Source organism: Coturnix japonica, chromosome 1 (assembly GCF_054131305.1).
Source record: "Coturnix japonica strain WE chromosome 1, WE-NBRP24, whole genome shotgun sequence".
In the NCBI taxonomy this organism is placed as follows: Eukaryota; Metazoa; Chordata; class Aves; order Galliformes; family Phasianidae; genus Coturnix; species Coturnix japonica.
The window spans coordinates 53,213,143-53,228,996 of NC_140663.1; the positions used below are offsets into that span (position 1 = coordinate 53,213,143).

General features: G+C 43.6%; 2 protein-coding genes across 3 annotated transcripts in view; one reads left to right on the plus strand and one right to left on the minus strand.

Annotated features, from left to right (window-relative positions):
* The window catches only part of BCL2L13 (BCL2 like 13), a 37,323-nt gene extending 31,380 nt beyond the window's left edge, over positions 1-5,943 (minus strand). Inside the window, exons 1-3 of one of the 2 annotated variants that reach the window (XM_015865074.3) lie at positions 5,806-5,943; positions 2,430-2,534; positions 953-1,139 (exon numbers count right to left, since the gene is read on the minus strand). In XM_015865074.3, the coding sequence (XP_015720560.1) occupies positions 953-1,073 (121 nt within the window). In that variant the 5' untranslated portion in view covers positions 1,074-1,139; positions 2,430-2,534; positions 5,806-5,943. The remainder of the gene's footprint in view (positions 1-952; positions 1,140-2,429; positions 2,535-5,805) is intronic. The other variant, XM_015865064.3, reaches the window with a different exon arrangement.
* A 437-nt stretch (positions 5,944-6,380) lies between these two features.
* Positions 6,381-15,637, plus strand: ATP6V1E1 (ATPase H+ transporting V1 subunit E1). The gene is made up of 9 exons (XM_015865162.2): positions 6,381-6,474; positions 8,275-8,340; positions 9,265-9,374; positions 9,839-9,905; positions 11,656-11,745; positions 12,981-13,049; positions 13,478-13,572; positions 14,368-14,455; positions 15,012-15,637. Exons 1-9 carry the CDS (start codon positions 6,442-6,444, stop codon positions 15,072-15,074), a joined length of 681 nt encoding a protein of 226 aa, XP_015720648.1. The 5' UTR covers positions 6,381-6,441; the 3' UTR covers positions 15,075-15,637.
* Positions 15,638-15,854: the final 217 nt, after the last annotated feature.

The window sequence follows — 15,854 nt, forward strand, 5'->3', positions numbered from 1 at the left end:
AAGAAACAGACACATCTCACGTATACAAAGCTTAATTTTACACACATAACCAGCATATGTTACAGAGCCAAACTGATAACACTATTTCAGCCTTATCCCCGATGCTCTCTTTTCTTTTCAAGCATTTCTCAATTCTGACAGGTAACTTCAGTAAGTAACAGAGTAGATATTTTTAAATGTTTGCTCAGTATTTTTCTTTAAATGTGCCTTCATCAGGAGTTCTGAAGGAACAGACACATCACAAATAACAGCAAAAAAAATCTGGATAAACGATGTTGTTTAAACGTTTGCCAACACAAGATAAAGGAAGTTTCACAACCTAGAACATGAAAAGCAATCTGTCAAACTTATTTTATTCTGCTTAACCTCCCGTATGTATAAACTTGTTCTGGAAGAAACATCTGACTCCATGCAGTCCTCGGCTTCTTAAAAATAAACGAACAAATAGACGCAGTGTAGGCCAGATTAAGTCTCATATCCCTACACTGCCACTGACTGACAACAACAGAAGTGCTAACGTAACTGGGCAAAACTATTTAGTACATGAGATTGCTTAAGTCAGCACTCAAGCTTTATGCCTGAGTATATAAACACCTCCTCACCCCTCATTAATTCTATTTGTTTCCCCAAAAAGCAAGCATGGCCTGAGATTCCCAAGACTGCTCAAACAACGGTAACACAAATCTATCCTTCCTAACCTGAAGAAGACAGCTAATAAAACTTGATTTTACCTTCATAAATGCCAGTCAGCCCTGGCCTAGCTCAAACTAAAACAGTAAACTAAACAAAACAACTCTGTTCTGATCAGAACCTCCTACTGCTCACTTTATTATTCATTTCAGAGAGAGATGGACAACACAAAACAGGCTGACATTTTGCATACATGCATAAACAGTTCAAGCTCTAATTGCAAAAGCAGTTGTATACGTCAATAGGCACATGTAAATATTACCTTGAGTTGAAGCAGGAGGATGTTCCTGTGGCTTTTCTTGTGATAAGAGCCCCAGGTAGCTGAGAACTACGTATTTTGTTTCATAGTGAAATCCTACAGGCACAGCAGTAGAGGACGCCATCGGGTTGGCTTGCAATGTGTCAGTGCTCTTATTGGGCACGTAGGGTTTTCTCTAAGTTACTGGACACTGTAAGAAAAGAGGAGAGTGGTTTGTTTTTCATTTCTTTTTTTTATAAAGTTGCAACAGGTCATGAACTCATACATAACACGGAATTATGTAACGATCATAAAGTAATATCCAGAGTTTTGCCTTTATATCCTATGCATTCTTCTTTTAATACAAACTATGCAGAGTAAAACCAAATGCCTTCAAGTCTAGTGCTCTGACCGCAGTTAGCAGTGGAATTTCTCACTCCTGCCTGGCATACACACTTTCACATTAAAGCAAATTGAAGAGTTCCTCACCACGTATCTGCCTCCTAATGCCTCCCAACTCAACCACATATAAAAAACACAGGCGTAGTCATGCAAAGAGGTTTGAAGGGCTCTGAAGACTCAGTTAACTGCAGTTTGAGGTAAAAAGGACAAGTTCAGAGGAAACTCCCTTCCCCTAAGCCTCACAAGGGTATTTTTCTCACTCTTTGCTTTCTCAGATTCTATATTATGAGGCAAAAAAAGAAATGATCACAGGAAAAGAGAGAACTGTCTCAACCTCAGTTGTCTCAACCTCATTTTACTGTTCCAACAGCAATGGAAAACACACGGTCAACACAGGAAACTCTGTATTCGTTGCTGGGATTGGAAGAACAGATGGCCGTGTGTCCTGGATTTCTCACCAGACAATAATACTCATAAAACAGAAATCTGTATCTAACAGCAACATCTGGTCAAAGAATGACCTTATTTCACTATTGGTATCGTTGCTTCTTCGAACACCCAAACAAGAACAGCAGGAAAAGCTGGGGGAAACAGAAATTAGAAACAGCCATCAGTGACAAGGAAAAATTAAATAAATCTCAAAGGCAACATGTGAGGAAAAAGCAACACAGCAGATTGAAACAAAGCGTCAGACTAACCAACATGTTCTAGCATTTTATGTAAGGCACAGCCTGGATCCAATCAAGCTGATAAACCCAACAGCAACAAGAGCTTTCACATGAATTTACAGCATTGAGGTCTCCATCACTTCGAAGAGTCGCTCCTAGATAAGCAGCAGCTCACACCTGGCCATCAGAATGGATGCCCAATTGGAAGGCCAACACAAACGCTCACACTACAGAACAGGAACATAACAGATACTGAAGAAGTTAGAGGATTTACAAGCTTCAGAGTGTGGTTATGTTTAGAAGAAATATTCAAGCCAAGTTAAAACCTAAAGCTGTAACGGGAAAAAGAGTTGGTGGAAAATTAGCTATCTTTAAACTGTAAGAACTCCACTTTCTGCAATTAGTTCATTATTGAAACAAGAGGAGGATACCTTCCTGAAGTCTACATTGTGGGAGGCAATTCCTCTTCTTGTGTATTTCAAATTCTTGAAATCCTTTATCAGAAACATTCACTTGAGTCTTCGCTACAGCTAGAACTGAAACAGTGATTTACATAGGAAAGAATCAATGTCAAAGACTCAAGAAAACACTTGACATATCATGCTTCAGAAACGCAAGAAGTTACAGCGAAGGATAAACATGACTTTTCTACAATACGCAGCTACCCTTCAGCCAATATCACACACTGAGCTTTCAATAAACATGAGAGATTTGGAAAGAACTACTGAGGAAACTTCAGGATCATCGACAATAGATGTATTCCTCACACCAGATCCCCAGCTGCAACCTCTGCATCACCAGATGTGAAAGAAGCCATTCACCAAAAAGCAAAAGCTCCTCAATACATTTCAGTTTTATTTTGCTCACAGAGATCCAAAGTCCTGAAACTAAAGAGCTCCCTGCAATGCCTACACAATGAATGGAAGCCCTTCAGGCCAACCTGTACAGACCTGTCCAGAAAGAATCAGCCTGATGGGTGGTCTACAAAAACACCGTGATGTGTACCAAAGACCAGCTCTGAACATATAAATATTAGCCTTTAAAACAGATTTTCAGAGAAAATGAAAGGTAAAAAGAAACAATTGTGTTGAAACAGGAATGAGATCCTACACCAGCACAGTGATCCACATGCAGCAGTGAGGCCCGGCGCATGAACATTTCAGCATGCTTAGCTCAGCACCAATGGAGGGGGTGGAGGGAAGAGAGTCAGAGTCACGACTTGTTTAAACAGTGGCCAGTATTTCCCTGGGAAAGCAACGGACTGAAAACAACTTTGAGAAAAAGTAACCACTTGGGCAAATGTATTTTGCAAGGTAGTTTTATACCTAATGACAAGGTGCAGTTAGGAACTTGAACGGAAGGACCATCTTAAGCTGCACAAAAAAAGAACATCAGACTGGAAACAAAAAATCACTCACTGGTCTTCCTTCCAGAGAACACCATCACCGAATTACTCATTTTCAATTACTAACTATTGTTTTTGTTTTCAAAAAGACACAGACAAATACTGGCTCAGATACTGTAAGTACTGCAGAAAAGGCCATTTTTTCAGGAATGAGTGGGATAAGAAAAGGACACACAGCTTGAACGACCAGATCAGAGGGAGGAGAGCTTTCCTCTAGAGGAGCAAGACGTAAAAGAAGCCAGAAATGATTTAAGAGAATAAGACAAAAGCTTGCCTGGGAGATGTAGTGGATCAGAGGAAACAAGGCATTGCAGGAACATGGAACCCTTCAAAACATGAGCAAGGAGGTCATTTCTGGTTCAGCAAATTTATGTACTGCTTCTTCACAAACTAAAGAGACCACAATGAGGTGGTATTTCTTTCTGCAGGAAGTAATTCACGAGATCTCTAATTCTGCACCCTTGTGGAAGAAGAACCTACCCCTGTTCAAGCCGACATTGCCCTTTATTCCTCTAACCAACCAATGCTGCTTGTTCTATGTGGGCTGAGACCACAACTGACCTGAACACGGCAGCCCTACTCAGTCTGGCATTTCCTCAAGCAATCTGTCACGTCCTAATCCACAGAAGAGTTCCATGTTAGTTAAAGGGCGATGCACATCTACCCATGAACGCAGTCAACATCATGCCTAAGAGAGGGGACTCAGCCATATTTCAGTCCTCCCATGAGAAATCTCAGTGTGCCTCTAGCCACGTTTGCTACACACTATTCAAAAGCCAAAATGCAGCGATACTGCACAGCACAACAACTCAGCAGCTGCTGCGGAGGGCTGCTGCACATCTGACTGTTGCACATCACAGACATGCCGTGTGCGTGTGGAGCTATAGCCTGGCAAACTATTTTGCTGTATGCTTATAAAAATAACAGGTGATCAATACCTCGACCAATTTCTGCGTAACATGATAAAAACAGATCCAGAACCAAGAGCACGGTACAGACTGCCTTATTTTTAAGGCTAAGGCTCCAGTCATGACAGTATCTAAGTCTTGCTCAAAAACAGTCGTTCCAAGATTCAAAGCAAGTTGTCAGGCTTCACTTAGCAGCTACAATCTCACCTCAGAACACTTCCTGCTGTTGGGGAATTATTTCAAAGTACACATGGTCTCAGTCAGCAACTGCTGAGCTGAGCACAGACACTGAGATTTAGAGAGGCAACAAACCTGCAGCACTGGAGTTCAAGTCACTTTAAGGAAGCTCACGGGTTTGGTTTCTCTCTCTGTAACAGGTAACTGCTCCCAGCTTTCCCAGTTGGCCACACGTGTCTCTAACTCGCAGCCTCACATTTACACGGGAGTTGCTTTTCAGACATACACAGCGGTGAGGAGCTGCTTGCGGGACGTGCAGCTACAAATCCACCACCTTTGCCGACTTCATGGAAACCACCCAGCGCTCCAGCACCTCGCCAGAAGGGCTAAGGAGGGGATTGGGATGAGATACGTGCACGGACTGGTCCAACCCTGCAGCAGTTTGCCTCCCAAACACCTCCCCTAGCAGGCAGGGCCTCCACAGCACCTGGCTGCGGGCTGGCTGGCAGACAAACTCCTCATCCTACTTTTCCAAGCGTACATGACTAAGAGATTGCTTTCAATAAGCTGAGAACTACTGAGTCCAAACACGTCGATCCCAACTGGAGATGAATCAATGCTGCATCCATTACTGGTCCCCAGTGTCACGTAATGGATGGTAGCACTGGGAAGCATGACGGCCGTGTACCTGGGCGGTGGTTTTGGTTGACCTTAGAAAGAGCTGTAATTAAGTGTGCATTTTAGGCACGACGTTTGATTGCTTTTTAGAAAGAAAACCAAGAGCTGTGCGGGCTCTCCACGGAAAAGCTTCTGTTTACAGATATGTCAGTAACCTCGCCAAGCCACTACAGCACAGCTCTGCTAACGGGTGATGAACGCTGCTCCTATCCTACCAGCCCCTCGGCCCCAAGGCACCCACAGCACCACAAAACGGGGTCGGAGCAGCCGCGCGGCTCTGCGGGAGCGCAGCGTAAGCCACTCCGTTACTACGGCGATGAATGAGATATTTATATCCCGGCAGCACGGAGCCGGGATGAGTCAGGAGGCGGCGGGCCGCACTCCGCAGCCCTCAGCTCTCATCCCGCCCGCTCGCTGAGCGCGGGGCCAGGTGCGGGCGCGCATCCACCCCCCCCTCGACCTCCTCCCCTCCCGCCGCCCTTCAGCGGCCGCAGCCCGACGGCCGCCAGAGGCGCGCCCGCCCCCTCCCCCCACCCGCACGCCTCCCGGCCGGCGGGGGGCGCAGAAAATAATGAAATAAACCGGCGCGCAGACGTCGCCCGCACTCCCCCTCCCCCCGCGACCCCGGCCCTTCCTCACCTGCGGCCGCCGCCGAAGGGCGGGGAGGAGGAAGAGAGGAGGAAGAGGGGAGGGAGAGGGGCCGGCCGGGCGGGGCGAGGAGCGGCGCTGAGCCGGGCCGGGCCGCAGCCGCCGGGGGTGGTGGGCGCGCGCGCGCGCACCGGGCAGAGCTCGCTCTGCCCTAATTTGCCGCCGCCGCCATGATGGAGGGGCGGGGGGAGCGTCGCGTCACCGCCGTGTGACCGCCCGCCGCGAGGCACAGGGAGACGCGAAAGGCGTGGTTCGGTGGGGGATGCGGAAAGGAGCGGCGCGGTTTGATTGTTTGAGTAACCGCAGGGGCAGGAAGGCAGAAGCTCCTGCCTGTCAGCGTGAAGAAGCGCTACGCGCCTCCAGCTCCGCCATAAACAGGAGCGGTATCAAACCCCACACAACCAGCCGCACATCCGAACTGCTCAGCGCGGCCGCAAGATGGCAGCCTGCCTCACGCCATGCCCCGCCCCGCCGTGACGTCACGCAAACACGGGCTCCTATTGGTCGGGAGGGAAGAGTGGGCGTGGCGCGGTGACACAGCGGCAGCTGTGACCCGAACCGGATTTGATTCGTGCCGTGCTCCCGCTGCTCTCACCGCCGCTCCTCGGGGTCCAGCCGCCTTCCAACATGGCGCTCAGCGATGCCGACGTCCAGAAGCAGGTAGGGCTCTGCTCGGCGGGTTGGGGATAGTATCATAGTGTCATCATCATCATCACAGTCTGGTGCGGGTTGGAAGGGACCTGAGAGATCATCGAGTCCAACCCCCGGGATTCGAGCCTCTGTGCTGCAGAGCGGCACTTCGACCACTTGTGCCACAGGGGGGATTCGAACCCAGGGCCCTGGTGTTACAACGCGGCATTCCTACCACCTGTGCCACCGGGGCGCACAGAAGCGGTGGTGTCAGAATAGCGGCCTGTAGGCTGCAGCTGGGTTCTCTCCGAAGCCGGCCCGGGTGTGCTGCTGCCTAGAGCGCCTAATGGTTCCTTGAGGCTGATCAATACGTTGCCTTTGTATAAGCACTGCTGTTTAGCTGTGCTAATTGGAGCTAGATGGAACTCAGCGCTCATCTCTCCTTTTCACTTCTGTACCCTCAAGCAAGGCTGCTTCTGCAATGGAAACTTACAAGGCTGAAGTCTGAACATTGCATGTTCCTTCCTCATCCAGAGCACTGTGTCCTTATTGACAGTAAATAGTGCCCCTGCCTTGAATCCTGTTTCACACCGGGCTGGGTGCTGTGTGTGCAGTGAGCAGCTGCACAGATCCAGCCAGCACCGGTCCTGCAGGCAGCGGGCAGACCTGGCAGCTCCTGGGTGTCCTCTGCATCATGAGCACTTTGTGTCTCACTTTCTCATTCAGTAAACATAGTCTCTTGGCAGGGAAGCATCACATTGAAAGTAAAATCAGTAGGTTGCCTTTCTCCAAAAGGGGAATTGCTGTGCTGCGTTCTCTTGTTTTTATTCTCTTTCCTTCCACCTTCGTGAAGACTGTAAAAAGTAAAGCTGACCTTGTGTTGGCCTTGCTCAACTTGAGCATAGACTTCAAAGCCATGTGGCTCTGGGCAGCCTGGTCTGGTGGCTGGCGACCCTGCACATAGCAGGAGGGTTGGAACTGGATGATCATTGTGGTCCTTTTTCAACCCAGGCCATTCTATGGTACTGTGATAGACTTTATGGGTTAGTCTGGGCTTTGTGAATGTGTGAAACACACAGTGTTAGTGGACTTTCACTGTTGTTGGCATTAAGGTGACAAGATGTCATTATGCATGGACTTGCAAACCTAAATGCTGCAAACCAGAACTGAAATAAAAATGGTTGACTTCATTTTGAGGATATAGAGACCTGTTCATTTCTTCCACAGCATGTGCCTAAAATCTTCCACTTCCCTTCTACCATTTGTTTTTTCATGTATATGGGCACAGTGCTGTCTGCATGGGCTCTGTTCTCACATCAGCATCTTTCTTCAAAGCACTTCATTTTGGCACAAGGTTACATAAATGGGATCTTGTGTGCAAGTTTGTTCAGACCAGGTTGTGAAACATGGCTCGTCATAAAATGCAAGCGAAAAACAAGGGGTTTGTGGTACACTTGAGTGTGCAGTTCACTTCATCTATACTTGGAAATGGCTGTGCTGTTAGAAGTTGCAGTTTGATTGGGCAGTGATTCCTTATAGCCTGCTCTAGATTTGAACCAAAATGCAGTCACAAAATGGTGTAAGATAAACAAGCACTATTTAACGCAATTGGATTGTATGTCTTTGAGCTGTTGGTCCTGTAAAGCAGTTTCAAAAAGTATCTTAAATTTGAATGTGATAGTGCATACCAGTCTCTAAACATCGTGTCATTTGCTTGCTGTGGTCTCTGTCAGCAGGGTTCATTCAGGTGCCATCTGTGCCTTTCCGAAGGATATGCTTCTCATCAAAATCCTTTCTAACAGAAAATACCTTTTCTCTCTCTTATTGCAGATCAAGCACATGATGGCTTTCATTGAGCAGGAAGCCAATGAAAAGGCTGAAGAAATAGATGCAAAGGTAAAAGTGGAAGTTCGATGCCAGTAAACACAAAAGGAGAGCTGCTTCTGATATCCTAGTTTGATAATTGCACTCAGAGCAGCCCTAGGAAACTTTTCTGTGGTTCACTTAAGATTTAGTTATGTATGGCAAAAATGATGCTACCAAATACAGTTTATGTTTCTTATCTATTTACAAAGGTAACTCAGTTGGAGCTGTTCTTTTGCCCAGGTTTCTTAGCAGTTCTTGGATATGAATGAATTCACATTTAAGTTCACTTATACTTTTATGCAGACAGGAGAGCTGAATAGCAATGTGAGCAGACCGGACTAAGTGGAACACTTTCCCCACCTCTTCTACATAACTTGACAACACAAAGAATTGAGGGAATTTCCTGCATAATTTAGACTTCTGCTAAGACTTCTTGTAGCAAGCTGTTCCTTTGTTACTCTGAATTTGGCTTGGCTTCCAATGTATGCTTGGCTTAGACATTAGTAGGAAATCAGGAAATCAAAGCAAGGATGTTTGTGATCGAGCTTGCAAGAAAAAGAAGAAAAGATGGAAGTTAACTATTTGAATTACCTTGGTGAAAGCTTGTTTGTAACTGTACTAAACCTGTGTAGCTACCTGCAGACTCAGTTGTAGATGTGTGTTAGTAAGTATCCTGGGGAACAAAAGAGTACATTTATACTTAAGGCATGGGTTGAATTATTTGCAGAATTCCTCACTGGCATTCTCACACATATACTGATGAAATAAACTGTATCTTAGTAAGGTTCCCTTTGACTCGAGTATTGATTGAGTATTGATATTTTGTTTATAGGGAGCCATAATTTACATGATCCTAATTTATCTGCGAACGTGTTCTTAATGCTTGGCCATTTCATTTGATTCTTATAGCCCGTGGAATCAATTTACACTTCAGTTCTTTAATTTTTACTGTAGGCTGAAGAAGAATTCAACATTGAGAAGGGTCGCCTTGTGCAGACGCAGAGGCTGAAAATCATGGAGTATTATGAAAAAAAAGAGAAACAAATTGAGCAGCAAAAGAAAATGTAAGTTGGTTAGGCTGGGTGGTTGGCTTCAAAGCCTGAGCTCTCCTCTTATTAATGATTTTCTACAAAACTCTGGTAAGTGGACAAATTGCAGCTTAACGTAGTGAGTTCCAATTGCGAATTTCTAATTTTTCTGAGCAGTAATTAACAAAGCTGAGCAGCAATTGTGTATCTGGTAGGAGGCTTGGTGAAAAAAATCCATCTTAGTTCTTTATGTACGTCTAAAAGTGCAGCTTGGAATGTTACTGTGGCACAAATGATTGTGTCAGGTTTAGTTTTGGTGAGTCTTTACTGAACAATGGGATTCTGCATTGTAATCATTCACACGAGTTCAGGCACAGGTTAAAATATTTAAGCAGCACTGTTTTACTGCTACTTTTAAATGTATACATTTAAGTGTTGTAGTTTTTCTGTCTGTACTCAAAGCCTGATGGGCTGATTCAACTTTATCATGCAACTTGCAGTCAGATGTCCAACCTGATGAATCAAGCAAGACTGAAGGTCCTCAAAGCAAGGGATGACCTTATTTCAGTGAGTATGTCTGCAGTAAACACACCAAGGTTTGATTCCATGATGGGAAATGAGCTTCTTTCTCTGAAATAAAACATGGTTTGTGATTGAGTAAAGTTTGTATCAATGTACAGAAGTGGCCTTCCCAGGTAAACTGAAAAGTCACTGATGATGATGATCCAGCTTCACTAATCTGCTTTAGCTTGTTTTCACAGTTTCTATTGCCTCTTATTTTAAAAGGGAAACAGCTCTCTGCTGGGAGCATTACAGGCATCTGTTTTATCTACTGTTTGGACAATAGCTTATTTCTTTTAAGGACTTGAAAGGGCTCTCTTTTACAGACCATAGAGCTTTGAAGTTCTGTTTGCTGCCATTGAGGCTGGTGTGGCTTAATGCGCTGTTTTCCAGTTTGTTTTTTCTCTCATCTTTAGTGGCCTTAGTAAATGGAAAAGTTTGCTTCTTTTTCTGCTAAGTAAGTAACCGGTCTGTGTGTGGATCTGTGGGGTGAGTGATCATTTACCAAGTCAGGCTGCTGTTTAGTGTCTCTGTGCAAGGTATCCTTATTTTGCTTATCATGCAGCCTGAAGGTTACTTATCACCACTTTTCTCATCCCATCTCCAACAGTTGGAGCGTTCTGTGTGCTAGCTAGGTGGTGCTGTTGAGCTGTTGGATAAACAGGTCAAATGTAAAACATTTGGTAATGCTGTTTGAGTCGGCGCTGCTATGAAAAAGGAGAGTTAGCAGAAGAAAATGGCTAGCTTCAAATTTGTGATTGTTCTGACAGTGAGGAGGAAGGGGGTGGCTAAAGAACTAGCTGTATTGTGTCTCTACTGGGTAATCTCTTCCTCATGTATCAGCTGACTCAGTCTCATGCTTCTGAGTAATACATAACGCTCTTCCTCATTTAAAGCCCTTTAGAGTCACAAGCTAGTTGTTCTTCCTTCCCTTATTGGTTCTTTACCCTTCTTCGTGAAGAACAAAAGTGATCCCTTCCAGAAATGCCACGTTACTCTAGAGGCAGTAGTGTTAACTGTATTTTGACCACGATGTTGAACTGGGATAGTCTCATGCTTTCAAACTGATTGCATTAAAGTGCACTTTTCTACTAAACACTGTAAGGCAGAACAGTAAGGAAGGTTTTGTGCCCAGTCGTACGGTTGCTTCTTCTGAAGTAATTATAGGGATGGTTCAGTTCTAGGAGCTGACTTTGAGTTGAATCTTAAAGAAATGTGATCGGTCTCTTCTGATACTGACCTATAGAACAAAGACATTCGAGAGCATCCACTCTGAATTAAGAATAAGCTTTGAATTTTGATTTTTCAACTTGCTGGTTACAAAATTTGTGTGTGTTTTTTTTAACGTTTGATAAAAATATTGGTTAGACTTCTTTGCTTGATCACAAAGCTGGAAAAAATAGTGATTTGGGCAACTTTATTAGTTTAGATTAAACAACAAGTTATAACTTATGCGGGTGCTCTGTGAATCAACATAAATACCATCCTTTTACTACCAAGGTCTCTTTTTCCTGGAAAAAAGAACTGCTTCTGGTTAATACTGGGTTCAGATCAGGGCAGAGAATGGGGAACTGTTTGGGAAGGATGTTGTGCCATGCACATAGATGAAGGTCTAGCTTGGATGAACACCAGCTGGAGTGTACATTTACGTGTTGGCAGGGTGTGATAGCTATAATAGGAGTACAGAAAGTTGGTAGGCATGAAACCAAATGCCAAACAGATGGGCTCTGCTGATCTGATTTTCTTCTGAATGCAGGATTTGCTGAATGAGGCCAAGCTAAGACTTGCCAAGGTGGTGAAGGATACTGCCAGGTACCAAATACTGCTGGATGGACTAGTTCTACAGGTATATATTTAAATCATAGCAAATAAATGACTGCAGCTCTGTTCACTTAGGTGTCTTTCTTCAAATAAAACCAACTCTAGAGGTTACAGTTGGATACAGCTACTGTAGATCAAACGTTGCTGGATGATCTTTGAGTTTTAAACATCACTTCTGCTATATCTTTTGATCTTAGATTCTGAACAGGTACAGCTGTAGTTTATTCTGAAGTGTAAAATATAGTATACCAGGCATCTGGCTCCCGTTATAAGAATGATTGCAGATGTGCACGCATAAATTGTATGTAACGTGCATGTCTAGGATCCATGCTTTAAGCTTTTGTGGTAATTAGCTGAAATGAGCCACTCAGATGAAGCTTTGGGTAAAGCTGTTTCTTCAAGCCTAGAAGTCAGTAGTTACCTGCAAAGCTAGTCCTGGCTTTGATGTATTCACTGAAGAATCGTATACATTTGTGACACGTGCAAAGCATGAAACTAAATTTTGCTTTACCTATAATACGATCTTCTGGCTTCCGAACTTATGTGCTAAAAATGTAGAAAGTGTTGGCCAAGGTCACTTGTGCAGCCACTAGTGCCACCATCTGGTGTGAATTAGTCCTTTTGCCATAAACTCAGAGAAACCAGCCACAAACTGTCCTGTCTGCAGCTTAATGGCAGAGTGCTTTTAATAGTGTTCCCAGCTGGTGCTTCCAAATCCCAGTTTTTGTTTCCGTGCCACATTTAGCTGTGTATGAAACAAACCTGTCTCACTTGTTCAAAGTAGCCATGTCCATCTTGATGTGTTAGATTTGATCTGCTGAAGGATCAGTACTTGTGTATTACTGCAGGCACTATAAGGCAAGAGTTACAGGAACTGAACTGAAACAATAGCATGTCTTCTCCAAGACCTGCACAGGAAAATGACAGTTTGCTCAGTTTGGACAGCAGTCATCCTTTTATAATCGTGTATACTATCTGGGCAACTCAATCTTATGGTATGCACGTTTAGTTGTACTTGAGTTCTAAACTTTAGGTCAACGAGGAACACATCTGTAGTTAAAGGCTTTCCTGGATATCATTGCCGTCTTCTCAGAGTTACCTGCATAGGGTGAACTTAGAAGGAAAGTACTCATTGGGACAGGCTAGCGTTGTCAGATCTTGTTTTTCAAATAGATCAGCTCCTTTATTTTTGGGGGGTTAAGTAATTCTGAGACAATTAAAATGACAAATTTCTGATACTATGGTGGTTATCTTGTGCAGGGATTCTACCAGCTGCTTGAGCCTAGAATAGTTGTCCGGTGCAGGAAACAAGATCTCCCTATGGTTAAGGTAAGACACCACCAGTGGTATGACAGTATCCTTGCTCAGGAAGGCTGAGACCTGGCTGCAGGTATTTGCTGCTCAGGCCCCATAAGTGTGACATGAAAACAAAGAAAGCATCCATTAAGCTGCACTTCTGCTGCAGTTACAATGTAAGAGAACAAGTGAAGAGCAAAAAGGACCCCATAATAAATGAATATACATTTCAAGTTGGGAATCATTGGGTGTTACCTAGGAAACTACAGACCACCTCAACATTAATAATAATAATTGTTCTTGGCTCAAAAGCTGTACAGATTGCCTAATTAGAAAACAAAACAAAACACCTCGATCCTTTTCTTTTTTCTTTTTTTTTAACTCTGAATGAATAAGCAACCAGATCCTAATGATTTGCTAGCATTTACCCATGTTAATTGGATGCTTATCTTGTGTCCTAGGCTGCCGTACAGAAGAGCATTCCTATCTACAAAAATGCCACAAAAAGGGATGTGGATATTCACATTGACCAAGACAACTTCCTGCCAGAGGAAATGTAAGGAAAATGGGAGTCTTTTTCTTACAGAGCCCAAACTTAATACAGCTATTAGAACAACCTTAGAAAGTGATGCGTGTAATATCCCTGCAGTGTCTACTGCTGTTCTAGTGGATCGGAACTATTAATAAAAGCTTCCTGCTACTTCCAGCCTGTTGCACAGCACTGAAGTGTAGAACGACTGTATGTAGAAGCTTAATTAACTGTTGGCCTTTTAGAGTGGGAGTACACAAATGTAGCCATGCTTTCTGTCTCTGCAGGAAGCAGAAGGAGTCCTAAGGTGGAAGGCATGGTGCTGCAGGATAATGACACAAAGTAGTTTGTGTTTGTTAGGCCTGCTAGGCTTTATTTCCATAGATCATTATAATTAACATGGAACAGCTGCCTATTCTGAAAATCACTGATCATTTTTTATGTATGAACAAGCAAACAGAACTTCAGGTACTCTTCTTCACTTTCCCAAATCTGCAAGCACCTTATTAATAATAAAATACAACGTCTGAAACTGTTTTGAAGTGACAAATTTCATAGCGCTGCTTGTATTTACATCACGCTAATGAGTATCTTTGTATGTAGCTGTGTGCCCCAGTAGCTGTGAAGGTGCTTTGCTCTACTACTTCACTGCATCACTTTGTGTTGGTTCTTAATAAGTCATGATCAAAAAATGATTGTTTACAACAAAAAGTTACCTATGCCTCTGGCTCGCCAGTAAATGCACCTTTGGGATAATTTCTTTGCCACATTATAGCTCTGGGATATGTCCTGGATTTCATGAGTTTTATTTTTCCTTTCTAGTTCTGGAGGTGTTGAAATCTACAATAGTGATGGTAAAATTAAGGTTTCTAATACCCTGGAAAGTCGGCTGGATCTCGTAGCCCAGCAGGTGAGTTTCTCTCACAGCTGAAGTGAGAAGAGGAATAATTAACTGGTGGTGTCTTGTAATTAAAACCTAATATTGTGGGGGATCGGATTTCAGCCTGGATAACAAGAAGCTATTTTTTTGAAGAGAAAGAAGATTACTTATTGCTTGTGCTTCTCTACAACAAACGTGGCTTTTCCACAAAAGTATACTTTTCTGGTTAAGCATGAGCATAAAACTCAGGAAGAAATGGTACTGAGAGGCTTCTGTAGACAAGATGTTGATATAATGAGGTTCACTTAATTTATTGGAGCTAGCTTCAGTATGAGAAGCTTTGGTTGAGGTGCTGTTATATCCTAGTGGACGTACTAGCTGTGATCTCTTCCTCTTGCTGCAGTATAAGCAATCCTTTGTCTACAGGCTAGCAGGCAATATGGAAGCTTCAGGAAGCTCAATTGAATTACCTTCTTAGCTTAGAATTACCTTCTTAGACTAAGGTAGCTATCACATAATTCCTGTAGTGAGGAATGCCCAGCGATTGTGTTGCATATAACTGATGTGATGTACCCTTTCTCAACAGATGATGCCAGAAATCAGAGTGGCTCTCTTTGGTGCTAATGCCAACAGGAAATTTTTGGACTAAACCTCTATAATAATAAAAGGTGGGATCTGTTCCACTGCCATACTGAGGGAATGCAAAAGCATCTGCTAATTTAAAATCTGAAAATGTAACGTTACTGTGTCATCCAATCACTTCTTCAATGGAATAATTTTGCGTACCTGCTGTGCTTAGCCTCTCCACTTGTGGTTAGAATGTATAGCTTAAAGGATGTGAGGACGTGTATGTGCATCCAGGGGTGACACTAGAAGATGGAGGCTTTTGGGCTCTTTGCTTTCCTTGCACTGCTGTGGCTCTGTAAAGACAAGTGCTCCATTTAAGGTCGCTCATTTTACTTTGGCCACATTTCTCTCGAGTTGTCTAATCTGTGATGTAAATTACCGTGCTGCCCATGGGACTGTCCCCTTTCAGTGAAGGTCTTCAGTGTTATAGAGGGCATGCATTCCTTCCCTGGGTTAGTAGCTCAATTCTTGTTACTTGGTCAGGCAGTTTTCTGTTCTGTATATGTGATTTTAAAGACAAACAACAACAACAAAATGCCTGAGCCTGTAAAACACTATTTATTAAAATAAAAATGTGTGTGTGTATATGGAGTTCCTTGTGGCTTCTCTCTGGATGATCAGCCGCAACCTTTGAAAAGTGACCTTGTGTATATAAGGACTTTCTGCTTGGGGGTTCTGTGTAAACACTGTTCTGTGAAGCTAGAATTGAAGTGTATGGAATACTCTAAGGCTAATTGATTAAATAATATGGGATTTATAGGCAAGCCTTTTGCATAATACTCTGGTAAGAGCTTGATTTTTC

What these genes read in the sequence shown, in the direction of transcription:
- ATP6V1E1 (XM_015865162.2), top strand. Translation starts at nt 6,442, where the DNA reads ATGGCGCTCAGCGATGCCGACGTCCAGAAGCAG. An exon ending in ATGCCGACGTCCAGAAGCAG is followed by an intron (nt 6,475 to 8,274) that starts GTAGGGCTCTGC and finishes CTCTTATTGCAG; the next exon opens with ATCAAGCACATGATGGCTTT. An exon ending in AACTTCCTGCCAGAGGAAAT is followed by an intron (nt 13,573 to 14,367) that starts GTAAGGAAAATG and finishes TTTCCTTTCTAG; the next exon opens with TTCTGGAGGTGTTGAAATCT.